Source organism: Oncorhynchus gorbuscha, linkage group LG05, assembly GCF_021184085.1.
Source record: "Oncorhynchus gorbuscha isolate QuinsamMale2020 ecotype Even-year linkage group LG05, OgorEven_v1.0, whole genome shotgun sequence".
Taxonomy (NCBI): Eukaryota; Metazoa; Chordata; class Actinopteri; order Salmoniformes; family Salmonidae; genus Oncorhynchus; species Oncorhynchus gorbuscha.
The window spans coordinates 64,473,084-64,486,433 of NC_060177.1; the positions used below are offsets into that span (position 1 = coordinate 64,473,084).

A 13,350-nucleotide genomic window follows, 5' to 3' on the forward strand; every position below is an offset into this window, starting at 1 on the left:
GAGCAGCTGGTGCTCAGACATCCAGTCACTGAGTTTCTCAAACTCCTTTATTCGCATTCACCTCCTGTTCATATCAGAGAAGGCTATTGCCCCGTCAGTGTGAGAATAAATGACAAAATACTAAAGTTGTATTTACTTTGCATCAGAGTTTATTTTACAAGGCACAGTCTGAATTTCTTGAACAATATATTATTGAATTAAAAACAGTTATTTCATACTGATGTCATTATGACAAATGACATATAAATATACATAAAACATTTAGAAATCTCCCTTTTTCATTTCGAGATGAGAGTGGACACAACACTTGGAAATCATTTCAGGACAAATGGGATGAATGTTAGTAAATGGATGAAATGTTAACAATCTGAGTAACCATTAGTGAAAAAGAGGACACATTCTGCCATTGTGTTCTTGCACGTGTTGACATTTTACACCTAATGGAAAAGAGTGTAACAAGCATGGTGTTTTGTCTACAGACAATAATGAGGAAGGTAAGTGCAACCACTACTTTGTACTTAACACAACTCTGAGCTTTGTGAGATTGTGAGTTCTTCCTCATGTTATTATCATTGACCAAAAGGGAGATTTCAGGACCTAGAATAAGGATACAATCTATGAATTGTATCCCATTTGCTAAACACTGACATTGAGGTACGCTCTGCTAGTCTATACAATTCTTTGGCACAATCATTTCCCTGAATACATTGGAGTTGTTTAGCAGAGCGTATCTAAGATGAACTGAGCTGTTGCATTCTTACAAACTAAAAGAATACTGAAGATCAAAATTGCATAATATGGTTTTACACAATATTGTATGATAATGTGTGTGAAGCAACATCAGAAAACCAAGTAGCATAAATGAACCAGAATTCTGTCATTCATTTTTTTGCCTTTACTCTGAGCTTTGTACATAAACATAAACAAATAGTGTAGAAGTATTTGATGATTACTGTAACAAGCTTTGAAGCCATTGGATTATGAGGTGAATGTGTGTGTGTGGGGGGGTATTTCAGTAAGCACTTATCTTGGTTCATGTGATATAAACCAGAGCTATTTCCTGCATAATAAAACATTCATTACCATATTCTCCTTCCTCCTGATACAGATGGCAAACTCAACATGGTTTTAACTGATGCGTCCCTTTATGTCAGTGCATGAACAATGATGTTTGAAATCCTGGAGGGGGCAGTCTACATCCATGTTGAAATAACTGTAAATCCAGAGCTTTGAAACTCCAAGGGGGAGAGAGCACAGTAAGGGGAAAGGGGACAAATGAAGAAGGATGGGGAAGTTCATATAAAGAAATCACCATGGACATTACAGAGTACATGCCAGGGTCAAGAAAGGTCACTCTAGTTAATTTGTCCAAATACTGATACTTGTTCAATCCTGTTTATTAGGGGAGGAGTTCCCTCTCAGTGCTGATGCGTATTTGAATCGAAGTCAATACGATTTAGTAAAAAAAGTTTTAGAAACTGCATTCTCTCATCCTAGATTGAGAATCACACACACAAACACACGCACACACACATGCCCACATACCCACAATACTACAAGAAAATATAATAAAAGCAAAAAGATTCTTCACAGAGGAAATGCACAGCCGTACTGTGGAAATGGCCAATCTTAGATTCCATTTCATGCCATAGTCGATGTGCATAGAATAAGAATACAAACAAAACAATAAAGCTTTACTTAAGGAATCCAAAATCAACATCTTATGTTGATTTTAGATATAGCTAGTAAAAATTCCTGTGACATGTAGAATAAATGAGTAATTTAGGTTTGAAATATGAAAAACAAAAGTACACAAAAAACAGGTCTTGAATTCATGGCAAACCCAACAAACAGTTGTTATGTCTGTGACAGAGCTGCGAGTACAGGACATGGTTGTCTTCATACACACCCCATACCATCATTGGAATGGAAAGCTAAATGGCTGGACACAAAAGTAGCAAGCGACACAACCCCATAATCTAGCTCTTTTACACATTCAAAAGAAAAGACTCATCATGATCTGAATCCTAACTTGAGATCCACATCTGAAATTAGAAGAATTGTTCAATTATTTTAATGTCATTTACACGAAAGTCTGAGTTACACACATGGATCTCATATCAGGATTAATCTGAATAGACATAGGAGACTATAACAACTGTCCAATCATATCAAATTTTGTCAGGGTCCACTGTGGACATGTGCTGGGAAAGAGCTACAGTCACACTGTAGTTTCACTCTTCCACATACTTTTCATGCCCACAGAGCTCTGGGAATGGTCCGTGCCACTTGTGTCCAACTCCAGCTCTATCACAGAGCTCTTGAGGGTGCCGTTAGGGGCAACCACTGGCACAGTGGTAGTGATGTTGTTCAGAGGGTAGGAGCTGCGCTTAGCTTCACGCTCTGCAGCCGCTGCCAGTTTCAGATTGTCTCGGCTGGCGCTCCGCCTATTACCTTGCATAGCCACCCTGCTGGCCACAGAGGGGAGCAGAGGGAAGGGCTTACGGCTGCCACTGCTGCCCCCGTCACTACCCTCTGAGGGGCTGGTAGCAACTGTCTCCCCCACTCTCCTACCATTACCGTTGGTTAGCGGGCTGGCATGGCTCTCAGAGTGGCTGTGATGTAGGCTGCCGTTCTCACTAGTGGCCTGTTTGTGGGCTGGATGGGCAGCGTTGTGCTGCTCTATACCTGTAGGCCCCAGTGCTCCCATACTGCCCCCTCCACCACCAGCCCTCAAGGCTTTGAGACGGTAGTGACCTCTGCCTTCACCTCGGTGGTGATACTGACTGCTCCCTTGTTTAGTTCTGCCACTGACCTTCCTCCTCTGAGGCTGGACAGGGGCTACAGAGCCTATGGTGGGCAGCAGGTTGTTAGCTTGCTTGTTGTTATTGTCCGTACTGGTGCTGGTGTTGGTGCCTGCTGGGGCATGAGTGGCATTGTTGGTATTGTCTTGTGCCACCTGCAGCAGGTTCGTAAGCTTGCAGGGCCCAGGGCCTACACTGCTGATCCCACTGGGGATGGAGGAGGACCTGGCTGATGAGGAGTTCTGGGGATCCTCTGGAGGATGGCAGCCAATGAAGATCTGGGATCCCTGTTCAGAGGTGGTCTGCATCCCACTAACAGTGGTGCAGGTGTGCGTGTAGACTGGCATAGGCTGGGAGAGGCGATACCCTGGGCAGCAGCCCAGCCAGGAGGCCTGCACATCCAGGCGTCGGAAGCAGTGGTGCACCACCAGGAACACTCCCGACACGGTGGCAGCTACCCCATAAAGAGAGCTAAACAACAGGCTGCTGTGCCCTGTCAGCCACATGGCCATGGCTCCACAGCCCCACACGGCCAGGAACAGGAAGTGGGTGGCCACTAGCACCAGGAACTGCACTTTCAGGGAGTACTGGTCCTCTGGGGTCAATGCAGCATGCATGGTCCCCACCACAGAGTCTGTTGACAGGAGACTAATGCTTCCACCCAGGGCTGGCTGGCTCTCAGGCACAGGAGAGGACAGGGAGGATCCTGGGCACTCTTTGGCCACCCGCTGCTTCAGGCGAAACACAGTGCACAGGAAATAGATCCAGGTGACCAATACCGCCAAACCTGCAGGGACAAAGAAGGCCCCCAAACTGGGCTGCCACACCAACCAGCAGCTGGAAAATACAATACAAAAGTCAGTAAGGTCATAGCAAAGAAGGATACCTCTGTGTATTCAAAATCTCATAAAAAATGGCAAATTCAGCTCTTAAATAAGCACTAAACCAAAATATACTGTGTCAAGGGCCAATTGCTCAATGGTAAAATGAGAAGCACTCACTAAGGGCTGTTGGCCCCATAGTTGTTGACATTGACAGCCGCAGTGATGCCACATATGATGAGAGGAACACCACCAGCTATTAGATAGAACCTGTATTCAGAAAACACACAAATTACAGGGATCAAAGAAAATTAGATGAAAAAGAAAGCAAGAGGGAATGACAACTCATTTAGATGTGAAGTATCATGTCCCAGCCAAAATATTGGAAACAACAACTTAAACCCAGGGACTGCATGACAAATTACATTTCAGTTTATGTTTATTTTGTATGAGATTTAGGGGCTTTGCTCCTTTGTTGTTTTCTCTCAGCAAGCATACATTTCACAGCTGTAGTGATCCCTAGACTAGCTGTCAGTGATCTCCTGAGCTGAACTGAGCTGTAAGTTGGGCAGCCTCTCTGAGCTAGCTGATAAAGTGTAACAAAGGGCAACAGGCAGCTGGGGGGGTTGTGATTTATCACAGGGATAGGCGTCATTGGAGGGCTGACCCCATGCGGCGGTGGGCAACAGAAGGGTTTGGGAAAGCCACAGAGGTCAACAGTACAGTGCATGATCACAGCCAGGGAGCACCAGGGTAGAGGGAGAAAAGGGGAGGAAGAGGGGAGGGGGGCAGTAATGAGGGGACAGTGCGCCCCCTCCGTCACCCTTGCCAGATTTACGACATTCTCCTTAACCTCTGTTATCCCTGGCTTGTACATTCCACACCTCCCCCGCTCTGGGCTCAGCACTCTGCATCTGTCACTGCTACTCTTTTGTGCCTTAGCAGTAGTCTACTGTTTTTCCCTCCAAGGCTTTCTAAAACAGAAGATCCTTGGTTCTAAACACAATGGTGGTCTTTGATATGACACAGTTTGTGTGTCCGTTCACATGAATACAGTCATTTCAAATACCGCCCCACAATGAGCTCACAACTCAACCGTTGACCTGTTTGACAATGACTCACAACCTTCTCATATAAAAGTAAACTCTGTCTCACCCTGATGACATCACTTACCTGAGCATAGGCCGCTGAGTAGCTGGAACAGGAGACTCTCCCTCTGATTGCCGTGGCATCCTCCAGACCGCCTCTTTGTAGAGGACTCTAGCACTGACCCCGATCCACAGCAGTGTAGACAAGGAGGAGTAGTGGAGAGCGATGCCCACCTGACACAAATCACACAGGGTCAAACACACAGCCTAAACACACCAGATGTAGAGAGCATTAGCTGGGTCTGGGAGGAGAGGAGAGGGACTTAATAATAATAATGTATGCCATTTAGCAGACGCTTTTATCCAAAGCGACTTACAGTCATGTGTGCATACATTCTACGTATGGGTGGTCCCGGGGATCGAACCCACTACCCTGGTGTTACAAGCGCCATGCTCTACCAACTGAGCTACAGAAGGACCAGAAGGACTTACTGCCTGGCACACCATTGGATAGCTGGTCAGGGTGATGCCTCCTGCATAGACAGCTGTGGTCATAGCGATGTGGAAGCAGGTATTGAGTAACGTGTGCCAGCTCTTTCTAGATATGTTTATAGAACTGCAGGAGGAAGAAGAAAACAAAGAGAACCATTAGATGGACATAAAGACACTGTGGGGTAGGTCAGATAGCAGACACACGCACACACACACACACACGCATATGCACACGCACACACGGTACCTGTGGTGTAGTATGTGTGTGATGATGATGGTGAAGAGGCAGAGGAGGAGGATTGCAGTACAGCTATAGACCACAGGGTGGAGTACCCTCACTGACATGGGTGGGGAGTGGGGGAAGTCAGGAACCTCCTAGGAAAAAGGGAACTATTAATATCTTTGCAATGACCACACTGCGGGCCTTAATATAAAATCTCCAGACCTCGAGAAAAGCACATGAACATTCATCCAGTGAAGTGATTTTTGATTTAGATCTATTAGGATCCCCATTAGCTGACGCCAGTAGTTACAGCTAGTCTTCATAGGGTCCGGCATAATGAAAAAGACATTACAGACAAAATACTTTACAATTTACATACATTTAAAAACATTCGCATGTAGTGTGTGTGTACATGCAACAAGTAGGTCACATGGGGGAGATGATTTGTGTCGTGAGGTGTTGCTTTATTTGTTTTCTGAAACCAGGTTTCCTGTTCACTTGCGCTAAACAGATGGAGGGGCATTCCATGCTCTCATGGCTATGTATAATAATGTATGTTTCCTTGAATTTGTTCTGGACCTGGGGACTGTTAAAAGACCCCTGGTAGCATGTCTGGTGAGGTAAGTGTTTGTGTGTATCAGTGCTATGTGTAAGTTCACTAGGCAAACAATTTTGAATTAATGTTTCTAATAAAAACAGGAAGTTGACACAGTCAGTCTTTCCTCAACTCTTAGCCAAGAGAGATTGGCATGCATAGTATTAATATTTGCTCTCTGATTACAATGAAGAGCAAGACGTGCCGCTCTGTTCTGGGCCAGCTGCAGCTTAAATAGGTATTTCTTTGCAGCACTTGACCATATGACTGGACAATAATCAAGATGAGATTAAACTAGAGCCTGCAGGACTTGCTTTATGGAGTGTGGTGTCAAAAAAGTAGATCATCCCTTTATTACAGACAGACCTCTCCTCATCTTTACAAACATCGAATATATATGTTTTGACTATGACAGTTTACAGTCTAAGTTAACAACAAGTAATTTAATCTTCTCAACTTGTTCAACAGCCACACCATTCATGACCAGATTCAGCTGAGGTCTAGAACCTAGGGAATGATTTTCACTAAATACAATTCTCTTTGTTTTAGAGATGTTCAGGACCAGTTTATTACTGGCCAGCCATTCCAAAAAAGTCTGCAACTCTTTGTTAAGGCTTTCAGTGACTTCCTTTAGCTGTGGTTGCTGATGTGTATATGGTTGAATCATCAGCATATATCGACTCACATGCTTTGTTTAATGCCAGTAGCAGGTCATTGGTAAATATAGAAAATAGTAGAGGGCCTTGAGAGCTGCCCTGTGGTACACCACACTTTACATAGTTAACATTAGAGAAAGCTTCCAGTAAAGAAAACCCTCTGAGTTATTGTAGATATATAGCTCTGAATCCATAATATGGCAGAGGTTGAAAAGCCATCACATACGTTTTCTCAACAATAGGTTATGGTCGAGCAACTGCTTGGCATCTGACCATAAGGCGCTACAGAGTGTAGTGCATACGGCCCAGTACATCACTGGGGCCAAGCTTCCTGCAATTCAGGACCTATATAATAGGTAGTGTCAGAGGAAAGCCCATAAAACTGTCAGAGACTCCAGTCACCCAAGTCATAGACTGTTTTCTCTGCTACCACTCGGCAAGCGGTACCAGAGCGCCAAGTCTAGGACCAAACGGCTCATTAATTAACAGCTTCTACCCCCAAGCCATTAGACTGCTGAATAATTAATGGCCACCAGACTATTACATTGACCCCCCCCCCCCATTTGTTTTGTACACTGTTGCTACTCAATGTTTATTATCTACGCATAGTCACTTCACCCCTGCCGTACAAATTACCTCTAACCTGTACCAGCGCACACTGACTCGGTACCGGTACCCCCTGTATATAGCCTAGTTATTGTTATGTTATTGTGCATATTTTTTTAATTATTTTTTACTTTAGTTTATTTGGTAAATATTTTCTTAACTCTTCTTGAACTGCACTGTTGGTTAAGGGCTTGTAAGTAAACATTTGACTGTAAGGTCTACACTTGTTGTATTTGGTGCATAAGACAAATAAAGTTTGATTTGATTTGGTTAATAATATCAAAGACTGCACTGAAATCTAACAGTATAGCTCCCACAATCTTCTTATTACCAATTTCTTTCAACCAATCATCAGTCATTTGTTGAGTGCCCTTCTCTATAAGCACGCTGAAAGTCTGTTGTTCGTTTGTTTACAGAGAAATAGCATTGTATTTGGTCAAACAATTTTTTGTCCAACAGTTTGTTTAGAGCTGGCAACAAGCTGATTCGTCTGCTGTTTGATCCGGTAAAGGCCATTTTACCACTATTGATAGCAGAATGACTTTTGCTACCTTCCAGGCCCGAGGACAAATACATTCCTCTAGGCTCAGATTAAAGTCATGACAGATAGGAGTGGCTGTAGAGTCAGCTACAGTAGCTTTCCATATAAATTGTCAATGTCACGCCCTGGCCATAGCTTTTATTCTCTATTTTGGTTAGGCCAGGGTGTGACTAGGGTGGGCATTCTAGTTTCTTTATTTCTATGTTTTCTGTTTCGATGTTTGGCCGGGTATGGGTTTCAATCAGGGACAACTGTCTATCGTTGTCTTTGATTGGGAATCATACTTAGGCAGCCTGTTTTGCCACCTTAGTTGTGGGTAGTTGTCTTTGTTAGTGGCCTGTATAGCCCTAGTAAGCGTCACTGTCGTTTTTTTCTTCTTGTTTTGTTGGTGACATTTAAAATAAAGAGAAATGTACGCTCACCACGCTGCACCTTGGTCCGGTCCTTTCCCTGACGACGATCGTGACAGTCAATGCCAGGATGTTTGTCATTACCAATCATTTTTCCACCTCTCCCACACTACTTTACACAATTGAAACATACAGTGCTTTTCTTTAATTGTTAGTTCTTGTTATCCATGAGTACGATGACTTTTTTCATCATTCTTTACATCACTGATTTTGACTTCATAATACAGTTTCTTCTTTTTGTTGAGTTTAGTCACATCACTTCTCAATTTGATGTGCAGCCACTCCTTTTGCCCCATCTCTTTCAACCATACAGTTTTTCAATTCCTCATCAGTCCATGGAGCCTTAACAGGTCTAACAGTTCATTTCTTAACAGGTGCATGTTTATCAATAATTGGAAGAAGCAATTTCATAAATACATCAAGTGCAGCGTCTGGATGTTACTTATTAATCACATCAGACCAACAAATATTTTTAACATCGTCTACAGCTAAATCTTTTGTACGATCTCTTATACGCTATTTTAAGCCCAGCCTTTAAAACTTTGGCTTTCCTGGAAATAGACACTATATTGTGATCACTGCATCCAACGGGTACCGATACAGCTTTCCCTAAATTTGTTTTATTCACTGCTTTAGCACACTCCGCCAACCCTGATGTCCATGCCGTGTCTGAATCCTGGCTTAGGAAGGCCACCAAAAATAGAGATTTCCATCCCCAACTACAACATTTTCCGTCAAGAAAGAACTGTCGAAGGGGGAGGAGTTGCAATAAACTGCAGAGATAGCCTGCAAAGTTCTGTCATACTTTCCAGGTCTATTCCCAAACAATTTGAGCTTCTTATTTTAAAACTTAAATTCTCTAGAAATAGGTCTCTCACTGTTGCCACCTGTTATAGACCCCCTTCAGCTCCCAGCTGTGCTCTGGACACCATATGTGAATTGATTGCCCCCCATCTATCTTCAGAAATTGTTCTGTTAGGTGACCCAAACTGGGACCCCGACAGTCCTACAATCTCACACAAATTATCAACGAACCCACCAGGTACAACCCTAAATCCATAACCATGGGCACCCTCATAGATATTATCCTGACCAACTTGCCTTCCAAATACATCGCTGCTGTTTTCAATCAGGATCTCAGTGATCATTGCCTCATTGGGGTGGCAGGGTAGCCTAGTGGTTAGAGCATTGGGCTAGTAACTGAAAGGTTGCAAGTTCAAATCCCCGAGCTCCAGTACGCCTCCACAGTCCAGTACGTCCTGTGCCTGCTCCCCGCACTCGCCCTGAGGTGTGTGTCACCAGCCCAGTACCACCAGTGCCAACACCACACACCAGGCTTCCTGTGCACCTCCAGAGCCCAGTATGTCCTATTCCTCCTCCCCACACTCGCCCTGAGGTGTGTGTCACCAGCCCGGTACCACCAGTTCCGGCACCACGCACCATGCCTACAGTGCGCCTCGCCAGTCCAGAGCGTCCGGCGACATTAGCCAGTCCAGAGCGTCCGGCGACAATACCCAGTCCAGAGCGTCTGGCGACATTAGCCAGTCCAGAGTGTCCGGCGACAGTACCCAGTCCAGAGCATCCGGCAACGGGCCACAGACCGGAACCTCCAACGACGGGCCACAGTCCGGAACCTCCCACGACTAGTCTAGGTGTTTTTATGTGAGATTCTGAAATTCTGTCCACAACAATGTTGTTTCGCCTTGATTGTCATCGAGATAATCTGATTTCTCCGTCATTGTTATCATGGATTCACATACAGAACTGATGTCCTCTCACAATGACTTACAGATTTTTGTCACCTTGCCATTCTCCTGTTTAAACTCATCGAGCTGACCCTGGGAGAACTGCAAACTGTTCTTCGGGTCCTGGACATCTATGTTCAGGTCATGCGTTATTTTATTAATTGACTCCACCAGTATTTGGACACAATACTTGAAGTTTTTTTCTTGTTGTTGTAACAACTGCTTGTATAACTTTTTTGGTTTAATTAAAAGATTCTTCACCTGTGATAGAGAAACCACTGTCCTCACCGGTACGTAGGTTAAGCTGTTACTCCCACGCAGTTCCAGACAGAGCAGGTCGCAGGGAGGATTGGAAACAACAACAACAAACAGCAGGGATCTAGACAGCCACAATCCACGGTCCCAGCCACAATGGCTATCCACATCGCAGGCTACACTCAAGCCCTCAAGAAAACCCCACTCGCCCTATAGGCAGCTAGCTAACAGCTAGGCTATCTGCTATGCCAAGCAGCTCCTCAGACCCAGCCTTGTTCAGCAGGATCACTGGACAGGTAGTAGAGGTCCCAGCAACTGAAGCCAACCACGTCGCAGGATCCAAACTCAAAAGGTAGCTAGCTAGTAACCAAACTTTTTCAATAGACTTTCAGAACTTTCCAAAACAACAAACTGAGCTTTCCCTCATTCCACATCCAACGGCAATTGACGTGTTGTGCAGTGCGTGTTGTGCAGAGTCATCATTACATTACATCCAGCATGTGTCTCTGGGAATAAGTGAGTGATCCTAGAATGTGCTCCCGCCCTACCTGCAGCACGGCGTAGTTGCTGAGTACAGAGCAGCGCAGGGTCGAGGTGGCAGAGTCCGTGTGGGCCAGTAGGCAGCCCTCCTGGCTCCATCCCCCCTGCTGCTGCTGCAGAGCCTGCAGGCTCCAGTGGGCCGCCACTGGGTCACTTCCCGGGATTGAGTGGCGCAGGGACACCAAGATGGGCTCCGAGTGGTTCCACATACTGCACCCGTCTGCCACACAAAGGAGGAGATGACCATCACTATCACTGTCACCAGCGCATACATTTGTATTTTGTAATTGTCTTAAAATAACCAGGTTTGACCTATCTCTGTAAATTTGTTGAATTGTGTAATAAAAGTGTTATAGCTGCTCCCTCACCTAGGCCTACGTAGATGACAGGGCTGTTGACACTGCGTCTGCGGGCGTTCTCTCCAGGACCACTGAAGTTCCCTGAGAAAGGGAAGAACCTCCCTGTACGGAACGCCACAAACTGAAGTTTACAGTCTGACGGGGCGTCCGGGGGGAACAGAGAGGCAGGGAGAACCACAGATGCGAGGGCTACAGCATTCTAGAGGGAGGGAGAAACATAGAAAGAGAGAGAGAGAGAGAGAGAGAGAGAGAGAGAGAGAGAGAGAGAGAGAGAGAGAGAGAGAGAGAGAGAGAGAGAGAGAGAGAGAGAGAGAGAGAATCATACCATTCATTCTTTACTGTCCTACATTCACCTATATTTGACTCTGTTAACCCAATGGAATACGGAACAGAAATTTCAAACACCAAAGGACAAAATCTAAAACCTCAGGATTTTCTCCCTCTTTCATGTCAGCTGTTGTAAATGACTGTGCTAAATGCAGATCCATGCCATCTCCAGTAGGTCAAGCTCTGAGGTGTGTTCCCTCTAATGACAACCATATGCACTGTCTGCCATTGTACCACAGACACACAACTACAGTCCTGTTTATGGGTAAGGTTGGGTTCAGGTCTGGGTGTGGGAGACGGAGACAGTGCTTACCTTCATGGGGAAGTTGTTTATGGAGGTGTTGTGGGTGCCTGTGGTGCAGCGGAAGCGGAGCTGCTGTTCGTGGGTGGGCTCTGCCCCCTCCATGCCCAGGTTGCCTAACAAGGTCTCCCGGCGTTGGTAAGCTGTGCAGCTCATGCCAGTGAAGTGGGCCGGACGGATAAGATGGGCCTCCATTACAATGTTCTTGGAGAGCTATAGGGGGTTAACAACGTTGATTACATTTAGGACTGTTAGATAAAAAATAATATAGAACCTTAAAACATGTTGGAATGCAGGTTGTTGTACCGTGGAGAGGTCCTGAGCATGGCTGTGGAGCTGGGGCCAGGCCAGAGTCTCCAGAGAGTGGACTATGGAGCTGCAGGCTTTCTTCTCTCTCTGGGCATGGGCCAGGATCTGATTATCCACCTGCATCAGGTTACTGCCCATATCCACCAGCATCTCTGACAGCTGACACATACATACACACAGGTAAAAATATGAAAAAGCAAGCAAAAAAACATGCATTTACATAAACACAGGGGGCAGAAAGAAACTTAATCATGGACATAAGGTAATGAATATATCATGAATATTCAAGTGAAAAAGTCCCTATCAACTCTTTCCAATTAAAGACAACGCAGATACAAAAGAAAAAAATTTAAAACATGCATTGAGGGATTAAAGATCTCATCGTCCCACCTCTCGCAATGGTCGGACATATTCCATGAATTTCTCCATCATCTGGGCCACATACATCACGTCCATAGTGTCAGTGAAACTGGATGCATCCACGGTGTACGTGCGCACCTGACGTGCCAGAGTGACTGCATTAGAGGTATTGATGGGCATCTGGAAAAAGAGAGAAGTATGATTATTTTAAAACAAATAACTCAAATGTTTTGTTACTTTGACACATTTACCTTTCAGGCAACAACTAAATATTACTACCATAATATATGTATCAATATTTTGATTTCATAGGTACTGGGCTAAATGAACTTGGGACAGCCCAAGCACACCCCTGGTACTGACCAGGATGAAGGTGTGTAGGACCCGTGTGATGTCGTTGGTGTAGAGACAGTTGTCGTAGTCTCCCTCCTCCCAGCTCCCTGAGCGGTCACAGTATCGTGATGCCTGCTTCTGCTCTACAGTACCCCCCATGGACAGGGAGGGGTAGCGCAGCTGCAGACAGTACTGGTAGGAGGTAATACCTGCCAGGGTTCTGGGCCACCTAGAAAAAACACCAAGGGAGGAGGATGCAGCATGTTTTAAACAGAAGGACTGTTATTATTGTGGATTTAGTTTCTGGAGAGGCAAATTATTGTTTTCTTCCTTACTTGAACTCTCCCCGGTTGTTAGTGACTCTCTCCTCCGGACAGAAGGAGGCGCTGTTCTCCAGCACCACTATTTCCACGCTGCGGGAGGTGTTGCCCCGCCCAGTGGCCACCACACACTTCCACTCTCCACTGGCCTCAACATGCACGTTGGACAAGATGAGCTCACTGCACCGAGGAGACAGTACATCAGTCACTGCCATCACACATACCCAGACAGCACACTACACCTCATGTCCTATCAGCAGAAACT

The 13,350-nt window shown here is 45.2% G+C and overlaps 1 protein-coding gene across 4 annotated transcripts in view; it reads right to left on the reverse strand.

Moving 5' to 3' along the window:
- Positions 1–136: 136 nt before the first annotated feature.
- adgra2 (adhesion G protein-coupled receptor A2) overlaps positions 137–13,350 on the reverse strand; it is a 57,746-nt gene continuing 44,532 nt past the window's right edge. For all 4 annotated transcript variants that reach the window (XM_046350693.1, XM_046350692.1, XM_046350691.1 and 1 more), the window contains 12 exons: positions 13,101–13,265; positions 12,796–12,994; positions 12,463–12,612; positions 12,070–12,231; positions 11,776–11,976; positions 11,145–11,334; positions 10,785–10,996; positions 5,453–5,580; positions 5,206–5,329; positions 4,799–4,947; positions 3,806–3,895; positions 137–3,641 (listed from right to left, as the gene is read on the reverse strand). In XM_046350693.1, coding sequence (XP_046206649.1) covers positions 2,222–3,641; positions 3,806–3,895; positions 4,799–4,947; positions 5,206–5,329; positions 5,453–5,580; positions 10,785–10,996; positions 11,145–11,334; positions 11,776–11,976; positions 12,070–12,231; positions 12,463–12,612; positions 12,796–12,994; positions 13,101–13,265 — 3,190 coding nt within the window. In that variant the 3' untranslated portion in view covers positions 137–2,221. The remainder of the gene's footprint in view (positions 3,642–3,805; positions 3,896–4,798; positions 4,948–5,205; positions 5,330–5,452; positions 5,581–10,784; positions 10,997–11,144; positions 11,335–11,775; positions 11,977–12,069; positions 12,232–12,462; positions 12,613–12,795; positions 12,995–13,100; positions 13,266–13,350) is intronic.